At 37.3% G+C, this 18961-nt stretch overlaps 1 protein-coding gene across 2 annotated transcripts in view; it reads left to right on the top strand.

The window, feature by feature from the left end:
- Positions 1 to 18961, top strand: part of LOC133530850 (rho guanine nucleotide exchange factor 11) — a 314198-nt gene that overhangs the window by 116349 nt on the left and 178888 nt on the right. For both annotated transcript variants that reach the window (XM_061868906.1, XM_061868905.1), the window contains 3 exons: positions 724 to 835; positions 1987 to 2160; positions 2995 to 3066. In XM_061868906.1, the coding sequence (XP_061724890.1) occupies positions 724 to 835; positions 1987 to 2160; positions 2995 to 3066 (358 nt within the window). The remainder of the gene's footprint in view (positions 1 to 723; positions 836 to 1986; positions 2161 to 2994; positions 3067 to 18961) is intronic.

Genomic DNA, 18961 nt, shown 5'->3' with positions numbered 1-18961 from the left:
ATCACATAGGAAAACTTTATTTTATAAAAAATGTTGGGGTCACCAAAACCCATTTTGTCAACATTTTACATTAAAATTAAATTGGCTCCCTTTGCTGAATGAATGTGTTCATTAAAAAGGAGTAACTTGCAAAAGTAATTCCATCGTTTGACGTATATCGTACTTTTTACCCGACTGCGTTAGAATGAGGGTAATGTTTTTCGAGCGTATGTATGAATGTCAATTTCTATGGCACGGCTATATAAACATATGCTATATGAACTTTGAAAAAATGGCGCTCACAAATGAAAAAGGGGGGAGTTCCTACCTAGCAATACGGCTATCAAATGAAAGCTAGTGAAAAGATAATTTAAATATATATGTACGCGTAAGCAGTTGGGTTTTTAATATATATATAGATAATTTCTCTTGTTTGTTCTGTACAGACGCGTACCTTTTAGATCTTTTTTCTTGGCGAAATCGGTAAATTTAACCTTTAATATACATGATTCCGAACGCGTTGGTGCGTCTCTCGGACAGCCCTATGCTGGCCCGCTGGATAGCGCAGCAATTGCAGAGCTATTTATTTAGTTAGATTGAATTCATTGTAATTAACTAACATTTAGTTTCATAAGAACATTGTATTACTAACATAATATGGGCATGGTTGAACCCGAAATTAAACATTGAATTGAATTGAATATAAAATTTGACGCCACTAATAACCAATCCTGTCGTTTACAGTTCATTGTCCGCGGCCACCACCTGCAGCTCCAAGCTCTGACCTCGGAAGCACACTGCCATTATTGCGACGAGGTCATTTGGGGTCTGGCTCCTCAGGCATACTTCTGCACGGGTATGTTACCATACAATATATCCGAAGTTTACAGGTTCGAGTCCTGTCACGGTCGCTAGATGTAGAAAATTACATGAAATATAGCCCGAATGAAAACACGCGGCAAACGTTTAGCCATTTATTTCAGAGTGACACATGTGAAATCATGAACAATATAAATTTAAATATTTGACACTGCTGATCTCAAAAGAGTTTGCAACACATGACATTAATGACTTCTGAATTACGAATTTAAGGCACCCAAAGACTGAAAACCCATTTTTTTTAATACTACGTCGTTGGCAAACAAGCGTGTGGCCCGCCTGATAGTAAGCAGTTACCGTAGCCTATGGACGCCTGCAACTCCAGAGGTGTTACTTGCGCGTTGCCGATCCTAACACCCTCTTGACTTGAGCTCTGGAAATCTTAGTCACCGGCAGGAACACAACACCTTTATTCGATCGACTGAAATTTCGTAGATTTTGGGTTTAAAAAATCATGATCATGATTACAATATTAAACGAATATTATGACAGAAATTGCTATTGCATCGACGTTTGTTTTGGTATAATTTTCTTTTCATTAAGTTATGTATGTACGATTAAAACAACTGTAATGAATTTTAAGGTAAAAATACATAAAATATAATTGGATTTTTTCTACATATTCTTGGAGATGACTGCTTTTGAAAAGTATTTTATTCTCGAGTTGGCGATTCTTCCAATAAAAGACTCAATTTAACAAAATTATTTGACGACTGGCTGTACAAAAGAGATGCATGATATGAAAAATTTAATCTACGTTTTAGTTAAAATTGTATATTATAAAAAATATCTTATTCTTTTCGCTGCCTTAACTTGCCTTTATTTATGATTGTATAATATATAATGTATGTATGTATATATGTATTTATTTTATTAGTATGTAGGTATGTATTATATTGTTTGCGTCTTCTTTTTGTTGAATTATATGTATATCGGCACTACCCGTTCAATGTTGTAAGTTCATAGTTTCCTGCTACCCAAAGGTTGTCTGGAAGAGATCGCTTCTTAGCGATAAGACCGCCTGTTGTTACCTAACTTTTACGTGTTTTTTCATTTCCTGTCTATTTTTAAATGTATGGTGCACAATAAAGAATATTTACTTACTTACTTACTTACTTATTTCAACAGATTGCAAGCTGCGCGTCCATCGCAACTGCGCCAAATCCGTGGAGGAAGCGTGCATTATAACCGGCGACCACAACAACCGGATATCCCGTCTTATAGACTTAATACACCCCGCTCATCAGCCACAAGACGACAAGAAAGCAAAAAAATCTTCGAGTACAGCACATTTTCTCAACAGTGAGTAACACACATACAATCTTGACATGAGTGGAAGACCTAGCTTCACTCGGTCTGCAAGTTGTATCACGACCACAACCGGATATCCCGTCTTATAGACTTAATTCATCTCGCTCATCAACCACAAGACGAGAAGAAAGCAAAAAAATCTTCGGGTACAGCACATTTTCTAAACAGTGAGTAACAGCACACACATATAATCCTGACGTGAGTTGAAGACCTCGCTCTACTCGGTCTGCAAGTTGTATTACGACCACAACCGGATATCCCGTCTTATAGACTTAATACACCTCGCTCATCAACCACAAGACGAGAAGAAAGCGAGGAACGCTTCGAGTACAGCACACTTTCTCAATAATGATGAGTATCGCTAATAACCAACACGTACAAACATGATATAATATGATCAATATGAAACGAACTTTTACGGTAAAAACTATACTTTGGCAAGCTATTTCCGTCAGTAAAAAAATTTAGGCGCAAACGGTTGTTTTCCCGCGAAGGGTTGTTCTCCCGCGAAAGGTTGTTTTCCCGCGAAAGGTTGTTCTCCCGCGAAAGGTTGTTCTCCCATGATGTAATCCTGTTATCCTTCATTAGGGATGTTCTCCCATAGAAATTTGAATTTCGCGCCTTATTCTACTGACAAAGTGGGTTTGCTAGAGTATAGTTACGAGTATAATTGGTTTTTGTGGTATTAGTTTCTCATATCATGGTTTTGTCAATTAAAACTGGAATTAAAATTAGGTCTTGTCATGGCCTTTCGATTGCTGTTAATGTGTTCATACACATATGAAATAAAACTGACCGGGTATTAAAATGGTGACATTTCCACAGTGGAACGCAGCACCCGCAAACTGGAGGACGAGCAGCTTCCCCGAGCCGAGCACGCGCTCGCGCCGCCTCCAGGTCAGTCTCTTTGCTTTACTGATACTGATACCGATACCGGTACCGATACCAAGCTCGTGGTACCATTCATTCTAAAGGACACAATTAGGCTGCGTTTTCAACAGGGGTGTGCGTGTTTGCGTAGCGAGGGATGTGTTTGTTAAAAACCAATAGACAATTGCCCACTAGAGCTGATAAAGAATATATACAGAGCGAGAGACTATGGGACATCAAGGAAAAGTACCTTAAATATCGTAGATAGGATATTTTGCTGAAAGAAGACTTTATTTTATTTTTAAAAGTAAGAAATATTACATTCAAAGAATTTCTAAAAAAAATTTGAAAATTGCTTACTTTTTCTGGGAATTAAACCGAATGTTGAAATTTTAATAAAAAAATTTACTCTATTCATTTCTTTTGCGATATCATATTTCTGAGATGACTTATTTTTTATGCATTCTTTCGATTGGCATCATAAAAACAAAAATGTTTTTTTTTTCACATTTGAATCGGTTCGATTTCCAGACAAAGTAACTTATTTTTTTTAAATCTTTGAATGCAGTATTACTCAGTTTTGAAAATAAAATGAAGTCTCCTTTTAGCAAAATATCCTATGTCTTATATTTAAGGTACTTTCCCTTGATGTCCCATAGTCTTGGTAGTCCCTGTATATCCTAATGAAATAATTGCTATAAATATAATTTATTGCCAACTATACTTTACGACTACCAATGATTGACTGGAAAATTTCTTGCACTCGATTTGAAAAATGAAAAAAAAAAAATGAAAATCTTTATTTTCAGACAACAATTTGCCTTAATTACCTTAAAACAATCATACATGTCACTATAAAATAAATATTAAAACACACAATTATGTCTGCGATGCAGTTCGTAACCCCGCAGCGTCAGGAGCCGGCCGGAACTTGACACCGTCGCTAAATGTTCAGTCGGAACGCTCGCCACAAAATAATTCAAATTCACATTGTGTCGAGATTCAAACTTCACCACCCTCAGGACGAGTCCGGACTTGACTCGTACATTCTTTACGACGTTCTCGACCTTCGTACCTCGTACCCTACCTTAGTAGTGAAATGTAGACGGGACACGTACAGTCAACCAATTAGAATCCTAGGCCACTATAGAACCTTGTCGCTTTAACTACTAGATACTTGACACGCACTCAATAAGCGCTGTCGTAGAAGTCATTATGGCATGGTTCTATAGTGGCCTAGGAATCCAATTGGTTGACTGTGCAGCGGCGTCGTCGGTGTTGCAGGACGCTGTAAGTGATGGCGTCTTTCTCCTCTTCACCTTTGAAAGAAGCCAGTATTTAATTAACGAGTTAAAAAAAATGCATCTCAGTAATGGTTCCTTGAACCGGATTCCGGCTTTATTTATTGATAGCATACACAAACATATAAATAAATAAATAATAAATAAATATTATAGATCATTATTACACAAATTGACTAAGTCCCACAGTAAGCTCAATAAGGCTTGTGTTGTGGGTACTTAGATAACGATATATATAAATACTTAAATACATCCATGACTCAGGAACAAATATTCATGCTCATCACACAAATAAATGCCCTTACCAGGATTTGAACCCGGGACCATCAGCTTCATAGGCAGGGTCACTACCCACACTAGGCCAGACCGGTCGCCAGTATATTGTCTATGATAAAGTAAGACATAATATTTACTTAGTGTTTTTGACGTAGGTGCACGAGCTTGGTATTCCTTCATATTTATTATTTATTTTACAGAATAATTGTCACACAAAGGAATTGGAGATTTTAAAACGCGCTCTGACTTTATGATTTTAAAGAAAGTTCAACGGGTATAACCAAACGTTTATATTAAATACGAGTATCTAGGTTTTATTTTTGGTTTACTTACGTTTTCTAAGGTCCACTCGAGTTCCTGGGTTAGCCACTAACTCGGAGTTAACCGTTAACCCAGGGTTACATTGTTCTGGTGACTCCGAGTTTAACCGGTTAACCCCGAGTTAGTGGCTATCCCTGGATGGAGAAAGTGGTCCTAAGGGGTTTATCTACATTTATCTTATTAAGGCTTTACAACTAGCCTTTAAAAAGGTAAGTGTTGAAGATTCTATTCTGTGCCCTTTATGAGCGCAATAATACTTACTTTACTACCGTGATATTTTACGATTAAGTGATAAAAACGGCGAATATTATTTCGTCTTTATACTTAAATCCGACTAAATAAGCCACCTTTTTACGAGGGCTACGAAGACGGTTTTGCCTTGTAGCCCCGGGCCGCGAGATGACCTGGACGGTCACCTAACAAGGCCCGCGGACCGCAGGTTAAGTTTGACTGTACTAAACGATCACAATATTTCACCCAAAATATTACAATTAACAATGTTACAAGTGTAACTGGATTGTACACTGAATTTACTCCCATGAATGATTTCAAGAATTTACTCCCATGAATGATTGTACATTGAATTTACTCCCATGAATGATTGTACACTGAATTTACTCCCATGAATGATTTCAAGTAATCAGTGCAGGCAAATTTAAATAAATGTAACAGTTAAGTCTTTACCCCCATCAAAGAGATATATATAACTCCGTATAAGATAATGAGTCTAGGAAACGTGCCTCGAAAAATCAAGAAAAAATTATGCTCCAATTTATTTGGCCTATACTCGAGTAGATATTTAACACATAAATGAAAGAGCATGGGTCAAATAGCCATATGTCTAAGAGTTTTAGTCCTGCGTCGAAAGACGGTAGTCAATTTAGTTGCCTACAAAATTTACTTTGACTCTCCTACTAAATTCTCTTTGCCCCCATGGAATAGCTGTTTTTACAAGCTTTTTATTAACTTGCAATGTACCTATGTATGTGGTTGCAAGACCTTGCCCGAAAACGCGCGAAGAGGCGCAACCCACCTGAAGTTGTTGCCGACATGGCTCCTTCCTTTAGCTGCCACAAATGTGGTCGCAAATACGCAAATGCCGGGCCCGCATTGGCTTATACAGCCACGAGAGACGTTGTCCCTCACATACAGACGCTGCATAAATCAGCTGTCAAGATGTTAAAGGCCTTATGATGATGACCTTTAGTCAGTTGAGGGTAGATGAAAATATTACATGATCAAATAATGTAGGTTAAGGTCACGTCGTTCAGTGACAGATCCAGGCGGTTGGTTAACCAATTAATGTTATAACTACCCGAAAATTTACAAATTGTTTGTTCACTTTTATTTAAATACCTAAAGATACAGTCTATAATTATGTATGTACGGGTCAAATCTTGTAAGTTGAATTTGACCCACTTCCCGGTTTCCGATGAAGCTGAAAATTTGCATACATATGTAAGTCGGGTGACAATGCAATATTATGGTACCATCGAGCTGATCTGATGATGGAGACAGGAGGTGGCCATAGGAACTCTGTGATAAAACAACGCAACCTAATTGTGTTTGGGGTTTTTAGAATTGGTTCGATGAGTATTAGTTGCCTGTGGAAAGAAAAGTACAGGCAGCGATAAAAGCTTGTACTAAAAATGAATTTTCCACTTTAAACGAAATTATGTACTAATTGGCTGGATATAATGGCAACAAGTAAGTGTCCCAGAATTATTAGCAACTAAGCGCGTTATCAGATGGAGACTGACCGCGCTCGTGTTAGTGATGTACCTTACCACATCTAATCGATCGGCTTTTAGCCTCGATGTAATGCATTATGCTACTCGTACGGTAGAGCTGTGTGTGCATTGGTAGTAATAGTTAATTTAACGTTTCTGTAAAGAGGCAGCTTTAGGCCCTCGGCACAAGGAGCGTCAGCGTAAGAGACGCGTAAGCGTATCGTACGCGCGTAGAACGAGAGCGCAAGATTTTTTTCTATCGCTATTGTGTGTTATTGTCAAATACTGGAAACAAACGTATATAATGTAACGCGCACAGTTAGTACACAAAGGTAACGCGTACGCCATTCAAAGCGGAGGGTCTTAGGTTGGACTCAGTTTCTGCCGAAACCGAAACTGAAACCGAAGCCTTTATAGACGTGTTACTCGTAAAATCTCTTAAAACATGTCGGTTGTTTTTCTTATTACCAGCTTTTATTTAACGTGCTCTGTTAGTATGTATGTATGTTTGTGTGGGTCAAATTGCTAAATTTGGCCAGTGGGTCGGGAAGTGTCCCGGTTTCCGGTTAAGCTGAAATTTTGCACACACATGGTACCATCGAGCTGATTTGGTGATGGGGACAGGATGTGGCCATAGGAACTCTGTGATAGAACAATGCAACCTAATTGTGTTCGGGGTTGTTAGAATTGTCTCGATGAGTATTAGATGTCTGTGGTAAGAAAAGTACAGTCAGCGATAAAAGCTTGTACCAAAAATGTAACTTTTGCCAAAAACTTATCTTATACCTTTAAACGAGCAATTCTTGTATATATATATATATAAATATATATATTTCTGTGATCTCGGAAACGGCTCTAACTATTTCGCTGAAATTTGGTATATGGGGTTTTTTGGGGGTATACAATCTATCTAGATTAGTCTTATGTTTGGGAAAACGCGTGTTTTCGAGTTTTCATGCGTTTTTCTTCCGACGCAGAATATGGTCGCTAATTTCGTGTTGCCGGCCACTGTCCGTCTGGTCCAGCGGGTTAAGACGCGGACTGCTAAACGAGTGTTACGGGTTCGAATCTCGCCCGGTGACTAACATTTGTTTTTTTTATATGTTCAAGTTTATATATAATTTTTTAATTTTTATTGTTTTAGACAAGTTTAATTTAGTAAAAAAATGTAGTTAAGATTATCACCTATAGACCACCATATTACAATAAATAGTTATAACCGAGCAAAGCTCGGTCGCCCAGGTACTATATCTAATATGAGGCACTTTACTTGTACAAGTACTATGAAAAACAGGCCAAGTGCGTGTCGAACTACGCTTATTCTAATTTAGAAAGACTGATTAGAATTAACTTATCATTATAGTAATTATTGTAGTTTCTCTTAAAAGTAAAGGTAAATAATGCCTTCTGTCATCAAGTTGGCCTTTTGTACAACTTTTACTGTGCAATAAAGTTTAAAACTTTATAACGCATAAGCGTCAGAAATTATGCAAAGTTCAACCCTATCCCTTTGAAATAAAGTTCCAAATTAGGTGGGAAATATATTCCCTCTACCTTATAAAGGCTTACATATAAATGTTGTAAGTTTCGGCGCGGCTGAAGGATTCGGCAGTTTTTTTGCCGAAACCGAACCTTCGGCCGAAATATGACTTTTATGCGGAAACCTACAGACACCGGACACTAATTTCTACCTAATAAACACTAATCCTGACCCCTGTGGCCCTGTTGTGAGGTATATGTTTGTCCCGTTGGCGGTGGAGATGTGCGGGTGTTGGTGTGTGGAGGCCCAAATTTCTTGGGCGAATTGGGGCGGCGGTTGAGGGAGAGAGGTCATGACATTCGTTCCGGGTCATTCCTGATGCAGATGCTGTCTATCGCGTTTCAGCGTGGCAACGCGGCGAGTGTGATGGGCACCTTTGCGTCTGGAAGGGCTCGGGACGGGTTTTTTGGGCTAGGTTTTTGTATTTGTATCTTTCTTTATGTTTAGTTTTAATTTCGTTTATCGTCCATTTTAATGTCTTTTTTTGTCATTTAAAATTAATATTTACATTTATTTAATCAATTAAAATACTACAGCACCCTGACTGGTATCAGGTATATTTCAGTTAGGTATGAGTATAGCCTGTGTGGTGGGCTTGCATAACAAATGGAAAGGGGGCGAAGGGCGCCAATGTGGACGAAGGGCGGTGTACATATTTATAGAACTACTGGATATTCCAATGGAAAAATAACTTTTCTCTAACTTGCAATGAAATGTTGACATATCCGCTGTGATCTCAGATGATAATACGTAAAGGAATTTCATACAGCCTTACACACCATAAGCCTGCAAAGCAACGTACCCAAAGGGTCAAACGGGACCCTATTACTGAGACTTCGCTGTCCGTCCGTCCGTCCGTCTGTCACCAGGCTGTATCTCATGAACCGTGATAGCTAGACAGTTGAAATTTTCACAGATGATGTATTTCTGTTGCCGCTATAACAACAAATACTAAAATAGAATAAAATAAATATTTAAGGGGGGCTCCCATACAACAAACATAATAGTTGTTAATTCAATATTTTATGATTTTATAATATTTTATTTTATTGCAAGTTTGAGAAAAGCACTATACAAATCTCGGCAAGAAACGGGGTTTCCGGACGCGTATTCCTATCGCAGTCTATATCTACTTGGCCTGCAACTCTTCGTTTCCCGGTCTCTATTAGTAATGTACTAATAAACATTGAAAACCCCAGTAAAGCCTTGTGCCTTTGTATTTATATTTAATACCAACCTTGATTGGTTCTGGTGATTCGCTATATTTTAGTTAGGTATGACGAAAGCCCTCCTGATAGATAGTTAGGTATGACGAAAGCCCTCCTGATAGATAGTTAGGTATGACGAAAGCCCTCCTGATAGATAGTTAGGTATGACGAAAGCCCTCCTGATAGATAGTTAGGTATGACCGCACACGGTGGGCTTCCAATTTAGCATAACATGGAAAGGGTCTGAAGGGCGGGGGCGGGCGTATAGCAGTATAATGTGGACGTAGTGCGCTACGTGTTTATTAAGCTGCTGGATGTTTCGCCATCCTTATTAGAAAATAATTAGTATTGTAGAACATTACTATCATTATCAAGACGTATAAGAAAATAATTATTTTGTTTATATCTAATCTGTCAAAAACTGGTCCTCTGTGTCGGGTTCTTCGTTTTGCACTATATATGGTCAACAACCTTATTGGACTTATTTTTTTACTTATTTTGCGACAATAAATGACTTTTTTATTTATCTTGCGCAAAGGAAGTACGTGGAAATACTAGATTTTTGTACTCTGCTCTGGCAAGTCAGCTTCAGTGGAAAAAGGCGGCAAATTTTAAAAATGTATGCGTGAAAGATCGATCTTTTATACAAATTTTTCGCCTTTTTCTACTGACAAGATTGGCTTGCAAGAGTATAGATCCTGTATTAATAGAATATATTTTATTGATACGATACGATAAATAAACCTTTCTTTAAAGGACACTGTCACGAAAAATACAACTCGATTATTCGTTAATTGCTATCAGTCGGACATCTTCAATATCTTCATTATGCCACAGCACATTTAGTTAAGTGGCAGTTCTAGTGCCCAAAGATCCCGTCAGGCGTTCGCCGCGAGCGGTGCATGTGGACGGATCATTGCATTATCGAGCGCTAGCTAACCTGATGAGCGGGCAGCGCAGCTATACAAATGTACTCATTTGCCATCAGATATATCGGAGAGGTGCTCAAAATATCTGAACACGCACTTTAGTCCCTTGACAGGCGTAGATATTTGTGAACAGCTTGGCCGCTCCGATATATCTGGTAACGACTATACATAATATTGTACGGTATTCGGTGAGTAATCCTTAATATTTAAGAACAGTACCTCTAGTGTAACTTCCATTCGATAGCGTAACGTAACTTTCGCGTTTACGTTAAGTCTCATTTTGTATGGGATTTTGAAGAGCGCGCCAAGCGGGACGTTTTGGAAACTCAAAGAGCGAGTGTAAATTATAAGTACGTTTACTCAAATTGTCGCTCACGTTTACGTTTCGTATCGTATTTATAAGGGATCGCAAACCGTTTTATTTTTTAAACCGTTTTTGTACAATTACTCGGGAACGAAAAGGTTTTCGTTTCCGCTTGCGGTTACCGGTTAAAGAACTATTCTAATGAGGTACCAGTTTATGACAAATTAGTTTTATTTTGTGTTTGTGGAAAGAAATTAACCGGTTAAATTGAATATATCTACAAGATACAACGGCAAATATTGCTATCTTTTTAACATACATGCAAACGAGTTTAACCGAGTGTCTCCGAAAGTCGAGAGTAACAAATATTAGGTATATCGTTCCGGCGAACCACAAAAGCTCGTTTCCTCTTATTTTTGGAAAAAAAGCAGACATAGGCAGATGTTACAAAAAGAGGATACTTATTGGTTTTTAAATTATAAGTGCAACCTACATCCTGAGACAATTCCCACTAAGATTTATGAACATATTTAAGTGGCATTGTCCTCGGATTGAGGTAAAATAGGTACTAAACTAATATTAGTACGAGTACACTGACGATAATCTCTTCTTAACGATTCAATTCAATTCAATTCAATAAGCCTTTATTTAACAATCTTATTAACTAGTTTACAAAATATAATAAACATCTTATTTCCTAGTTTCACTTATCATTAGTTTAAAAACTATTATTATATATCAATGCTCAGTTTCAGACATCGGAGTCGAGATTGTCTTGCTTTCCAGCATAGGCCTCCCCCAAGTTTCTCCAAAGTTCCCGACCATGGGCTTTCCTCCGCCAAGTGGCACCAGCAAGAGCTTTGAAGTCGTCTTCCCATCTTCGTAGAGGTCTATGATTTTTTCTGCCACCTTCTTAACGATAAGGAGAGAGAACTAAGTTTTTTAGTTCATGTTCATTGTTCAATCAATAAACCGGTCACAAATGATAAAACTTAGATAAGTCATGTTTAAATATACCTACTTATAAATTTCTGAAAAGATTGGACATAAATAATAAAATATTTTTATTTAACGTTAATTTTATTATGGTCTATTTAAAAAACTAATAAACGTGTTTTGCACATTATACCGAAGCGAAATGATGAAAAAAATGTAGGCATGTAAATTTGTTAAATATGGTATTGAGGGAGCTCAAACTTTTAGTAGCTGATTGTTGATTTCATCTGTGCTAGATATGACTTATACGGTCCAGACAATATCGAGCAGAAGTAAACTTATACATTCAAGAAATTCATTAAATTAAATTTATAAGTGACATTTAATTATTCTAATTTTATAAGTGCCGTTCAAGTATTTAACTAATCAATCTGCATAATAGAATGACTGTTTCATTTTCTATTTTATAATGATATCATTGATTTTTCCTATCTACTACTCGTTGTGGAGCCATCATCAGCAGTAAGCAGTAGTATCATAAACATGTTAAAATGTTTACAAGCCCTCGCATTAAAAATGGTAGAAATACAACACAAATTAATATTGACCTAACTGATAAAGTATTAAGGGTGATATTCAAATGAACATCGAATCAAAACATCACCAAAGACGATGAAGATAAAACCTCTTTAAGAACGTTGATTATGAAGAAAAAAATGTCACAATTGGGTGAGATACGATTATTCCAAAGTAACCAGACTCGGATGACATTCAGTTTGACACTTGTCATGTAAAAAGTTAATCGAGCAAACTACTGACGATACGTTTTACGTTAATATGCGAGTGTATTGCGCAACGTGACACTTGACAATTCTGAAAGTTAGCTCACTACTTTCATAGTTAAATTCTTTTCGCATGTTGGCAGACCTGGGTGGTAATCATCAAATTACGAAGTACAGTGCATGTGGGATCTTCCGGCGTATAAAGACCGCTACTTTATTTGTTCAAGCTATAGGTACGAGGCCAATGAGTAAAAGAGAAGTTTTAGAGTATCGAACAAGCAATAAACTTTACATTAACGTGGATGCCATACCAGTATGTACAGCAAAACCCTTAATAATGGTCATATAGCTGAGTACCTACTAATATTACCCGATGCCTACCTAAGTCCGATATTTTTTCAACAGTTTCAGCACGCATCAAAAACTGAACTGGGGGCCTACTCAAGATGACAATCGTTTGTGCTGACGTAGCTATGTATCTCTATCTCACTAATATGGAAGAGAAAGAGAACGGAAAGCGTTTCGTTATCGTAGCAAACTATTGTCATCTCGGCTAAGATGTAATCCCATCATCTTAGATCGCTCGTTGCATATCTACTTACCACTTTACGTGGCCAGTGCAAAGCAAGCATGAAGAGCGTAACATATCATAATGAGCTTCGAGAAGCGGCGGCACAGAGGCAAGTAAAGTATTCTACAGGATACATCTTGCTGAGTTGTTTTTGAGTGCACATAATTTTTGTACACATAGATAAACTATACTTATATTACAAAACAAAATACCAACTGTATTGTTTATATTGGATACCTACTTCCAAGACCTGAAAAAATATTGTAATGTAGCGAACGATCAATTAAAAAAGGCGTATATTTTATTTCAACTTTTTAATAATTAACATAATAATAATTATATAAATCTACAAACAATGTCTTATTAGGTACCTAGGGATAAAAATTGACCGAATAAGTCAAGCCTATCCACCGTTCTTCGGTCCGTAGCCTACTTCTCTCCGCTGAATGCTGGGAAGTAAATCTTCGTCCTCCTGATCCACTTGTACTTAAGCGTTTTGGGTAGATCAAGACAGGTAGGTAAACAATTACTTTGATGAAAAGTTCCATGCTGGAGGCAATTTGCAACACGGTAATCCATGGTGTTTCACATAGGTACACATCACATACATTATGTATAATTTTCATTTTCATCACACTTGCTCGAAAAAGATCTTATTTCATGCTGGCGTACTGAAGGACAAAGGCCTATATTGTTCCCGCGGGAGTTATGGATTGTGAAAAAAAAAATAGCAACCGAATAGATCCACCGATTACCTTTATTAGGTATACCTCTATTTCTATTGTATTTTCATCGATGGTAAAGGTAAACAATATATACCTAAGCAAAGTTTTAGATCGATACGGCTATATAAAAAATAGGTAATACGGAATGGAGAGATCTAATTATATTATTACTACGAAACTTCCGATATAAGTAATTTAACGGTCACGGTTAGTTTCACTAGACTTAAATTGACCGGGATATAAACCATGATTACCTTTTATATTGTTTTAATAATATCGGGAGCTCCATAAAAATAATATAAAACCGGTCAATTAAAGTCTAATTCAACTGTCTCCTAGCCTAGACGGTAGTGACCCTGCTTACAAAGCAAGAGGTCCCAGGTTGAAATCCCGGTATGGGCAATTATTTGTGTGTTCATCACGAATATTTGTTCCCGAGTTATGGATGTTATCTATGCACCTAAGTATACATTTATCTATACAAGTCTGTGTATCGTCGCCTAATACCCTAAGCACAAGTTTTTTCTGAATTTGGGACTAGGTCGACCTGTGTGAGATTTTTATGGACTCACGAGCTCTCACCACGTACCAGCCTCATTCCTATCGAACACGTCTGTCAAATGGGACTATAAGAACAGTAAAGTTCGTAAGCATGATCCTGCACCACCCATCCACGAGGACTTAAAACGGGTTTGCTGAAGGAATGTGTCATCATGTCACATAATAATTTCTAGAATGTAATAAATTCAATGAAATAGGTACCAATTCACATGTGTCAGAAGGTCAGAGGATGGCAGTTTTTTAAAAGACAAGGAATTTTTTTCAAATGATTTTTGTCAAACAGTGTCTAATAAGAAAAATAAAAATATGTTAGTTTAGTGTGTACGGTTAGCTTTCATTTGATACCGTTTTCTTCAGAGTGGCATGAAAATTGGAAAAGTTATTGAGTGAAGAACCAAATATGTGAAGTATTTAAGAAGATAAAGTGCTTTCTATTTCAAAGCTAAACAAGAGATACTTGAATTTGTGTAGAATGCTTCTGAGATTTTCGGGCAGTAATCTACACAGAAAACTATTTTTGCCTGTACAAAGTTTAATATCTAAAAATATCAAAAAGTAAGCTCTGCTTAAACTGAATATTATCGCCCTTAATACAATGGCATAAGTAAACAGATGATATATTTTAGACGAAATACCTACAAATTACGTTTTCTTGCTCTCCTCAAAAATTGGCTAAAACCGAGACACAGCAGCACTCCTCTCTGACAGCAGCACATGCGACATGCCGTGGCCTCGTACGTCTGAACTTTTTCTTACTGCACGTTAAATGGGGTTGACCGGTCGAAGTATTTTACAGATGGCGCCAGCATAGGTTTTGTCAGTCCTAACGAATAGTGTCAGATTCTTGATTTTATTGTACTTTAAAACACTTTAAGCCAAATTTCAAAACAAAACTAGAGACAATTTAATAGTAAATATTTCATAAATGTTAGAAAATTTAAAAAAATGGAATTGCCACCTGAGGGCGAAACTCCAAACGCAACATTTCACTCGACAACTCTCGAGTGACTAATTTAACTATTGAGTTTAGGTTTCGAAACGTTTATGAATGTCATATTTGAATTTACACTCGCCCGCAGTCAGCGCGTTTGAAAACGGATACACAATATTCTTGTTCAGGGATCGGCAACAGGCGGCCAGCGAACCATCCTGGTTATTTTGTATATAAAATTTATATCAGGTCTACGTCTCTCAAGTCGGCGCGTTCGGTACGCAAATGATCATGACATAACATGACATGACAGGGACAACATGATTCGTGGCCTCGCGCTTACAAACATCGATTTTGTTCGTATTACTACATATAGTAAACACCCCTATAATGGAACAGGCACTAGTAATGGAATGGTATAGACAAATCCTGTAAAACAAGTATTTACCATCAGTTTTTAATCGCTGGCAACATTTTACCATAAACAAGAGCCAAAGAGCTGCTTAAGTTTAATTTTTCATTGATACTTGTTATTAATATTGGTTAATAATATTGAAACCAATTGCAGTAGCTTTCATTAAATACATAGAAAACATAAAGGACGAATTGGACATTCAACTTTTAAAGCGTAAAGCGGTAGAAACTTTACAGGTGTCGGTGAAATTACAAAAACACTCCAAATTTTCTCTTAAATGTTCCATGATTGGTGCTGTTAACATATTATAATTGTATCTGTACTTAATCTATGGTCTATTCAGATTTACTATATAAGTATCGCGAACCACGAAGAAAGGGTGCATATTTTTAAACAGCTTGATTGTAGATTTTCATTATCGAAAAGTATTACTATCAAGTAAGTAAGGCAAGCGCAAGCCCGTGCGGCATTTGAACTTGAGAGTACTGCCGCTGTCGGGAACTTTTTTTGTATCCTTTAAAATAGGTATTTGTTGACAATTGTTGTCGTTGTCAGTCGTCGTTGACATTGTCGAGTGCTCTTTGCATAATAATAAATTATCAGATATAGTGATAAAGTTGCAAATTATAAACAATGTGCATTGGCTGCTTAAAGGTTGCCGACCACTGCATTTATTCAACCGAAATATAACGCGAACCAATTAAGTGGTGATCTTATTACGCTCGAAGATCCCTCATGGGCTGTACTTCGTAATTTGGCCACCTATACCACCCAGTTCTACCAACATACGAAAAAGGTAAATTACTGTCAAAATGAGCTATCTTTCGTAAAGGACGAGTTTGAGGTTGCATGTCACACTCGCATGTTAACTAAAAAGTATAGGTTTTTAGTTTCCGAGTAGTTTTCTCACCTAACGTCATCGAATAGTTAACGAATATTTTGCTGTCATGATACACTAGACCTTCAGATACTAAAAAGTCAGTTGGACTGCCTGAATTTCATCATTAAATTTTTTTTTTTAATACTACGTCGGTGGCGAACAAGCATACGGCCCGCCTGATGGTAAGCAGTCTCCGTAGCCTATGTACGCCTGCAACTCCAGAGGAGTTACATGCGCGTTGCCGACCCTAAACCCGACCCCCCCTCGTTGAGCTCTGGCAACCTTACTCACCGGCAGGAACACAACACTATGAGTAGGGTCTAGTGTTATTTGGCTGCTGTTTTCTGTAAGGTGGAGGTACTTCCCCAGTTGGGCTCTGCTCCAGATCTGGAATGACATCCACTGGCTGTGCCCTACCACACAAAGGGAGATGACATTCACAATGCCCATACCTCTCTTCTGGACGCAGTTTAAGGACGTACCCGGGTCCAAATCACCTGTTGGTGTTAAAAAAATGTAATTTACTCCATTCGAAACTTCGATTTTTTTCTTTTTTGCCCGAAATTAATATATGAGTCACGTAATTATTTCCTGATTCTGGTAAAAATAGTAAAAAATATATAAATATATAATATTTCTTTTTCAGTAAGAGATATACGAACAATCTTACTACAATTGCTAAACAGTACCCCTAGTGTAACTTTGATCGACATCATAACGTGACGAACGCGTTTGCGTTAAGTCTCATTTTGTATAGGATTTTGAGGTTCCAAAACGTCCCGCTTGGCGCGCTCTTTCGAAATCCAATACAAAATGAGACTAAACGCAAACGTGTACGTCACGTTTGGAAATCGAATTTATTTACACTAGGGGTACTGGTCATTTTGAGATTCAGTCGTTTTGATAGTAACCCTCAGAAAGTTACACTATTTGTGAAATACCTACGATAGTTTTTAATATAAAATAACCACAAACCCTAAAAAAAAACATCCAAAAATCACATATTAAAAATCGTCAACTTCAGGATTTTTCGAAGTTTTCCGACATTTCGTCTTAAAAGATATGTAATTTTTATAAATTTAAGTAAAAAATAGGAAAATGGATTATTTTAACTATTAAAATAATATACAGGAACTAACAGATTTTGTCCAATTATCAGTGATCGGAACTATGGGAGTAAAACTTTAACAAAACTTATCAAGCGGACGTAAAAAGAGTGCTTATAGCCTTAAAAATATTCGAATATCTATGAATGTAAATATTTTTATGGCTGTAAGTACTATACTATTCCTATTCCTATGGACATGAATATTTTTAGGGCTGTATGCACTATTTTATGTCCGCTTAACAAGTTTTGTTAAAGTTTTACTCCCATAGTTCCGATCACTGCTAATTATGTATAAGATTAGATGTTTTTAGCGGGCGTCGGTGGCCACAAAGTCTTTTCTATTCTTGGCCAGTCTTGTTAGCGTGGCTGCGTCCTTGATGTTGGCCATAATTTGATGTTGTCGAACCAGTTCATCTTCCTTCTTCCTCTTCCCCGTTTTCCCTCTATTTTTCCTTCTATTATAACTTTCAACAGCCTGTACTTTTCACGTTTGTGTAGATTTAAGGGTTAACAAGGTATTTTTATAGGTGTTAGTAAAGCGGAAGTGCAGTAAGAAAGTAGTTAAATAGGACGTGTAATTACACAAATTGGGCCGCAGACTCACGCTTCCGTCCACCGCCGCTGCATTGCTGTATAGCGTACACACGCTCCATTATTAGTCATGGACTTATGCTGTATATTTTTAACTAGATTCTGCCATTCCACTTCCCCGTTTCACCCCCTTAAAGGATTATTTCGATGAAAAACGTTATTCTACTCGTATGTTTTTTTCATACCAAATATTTAAATCAACTTAGCCATTCCACGGCTGCGCGTGAAAGAGGGAGAGGTAGGCCGCTGATTACCTGGATGACGAATGTCCAGAGAGACATGAAGGAGCTGACGCACGACGCATATAAATAAATAAATATTTTAGGCATTTTTACACAAATTGACTAAGTCCCACAGTATTTTCAATAAGGCTTGTGTTGAGGGTACTTAGACAACGATATATATATAATATGTAAATATTTATAAATACTTAAATACATAGAAAATACCCATGACTCGGGAACAAATATCCGTGCTTCACACGAATCATGCCCTTACCAGGATTTGAACCCGGGACCATCGGCTTCATAGGTCGTCAAATAACCAGCGGACCAAGTTGCGCCTCAGAATTAAGAAAGCTGACCCCGCGTAACGGAAAGTGGTGCAAAGCATCTGCTTAATAGATAACAGACAGATAGTTCCGTATCTGTCTGATTTCGATCTCTACAGGTTTTTTTTTAAATTGTTGGACGTCGGTAGAGACCCTGGCTACGAAGCAGGAGTTTTCGGGTTCGAAACCTGGTAAAGGCATTCATTTGTTTGTTTATTATAGAAAGTTCTGTGTAAGATAAAAAAAAAAATATTCGTTAGTAT

Source organism: Cydia pomonella, chromosome 24 (genome assembly GCF_033807575.1).
Source record: "Cydia pomonella isolate Wapato2018A chromosome 24, ilCydPomo1, whole genome shotgun sequence".
Lineage (NCBI taxonomy): Eukaryota > Metazoa > Arthropoda > Insecta > Lepidoptera > Tortricidae > Cydia > Cydia pomonella.
Note: the sequence above shows the minus strand (reverse complement) of the source record. Positions and strands in the feature narration are given on the sequence as shown.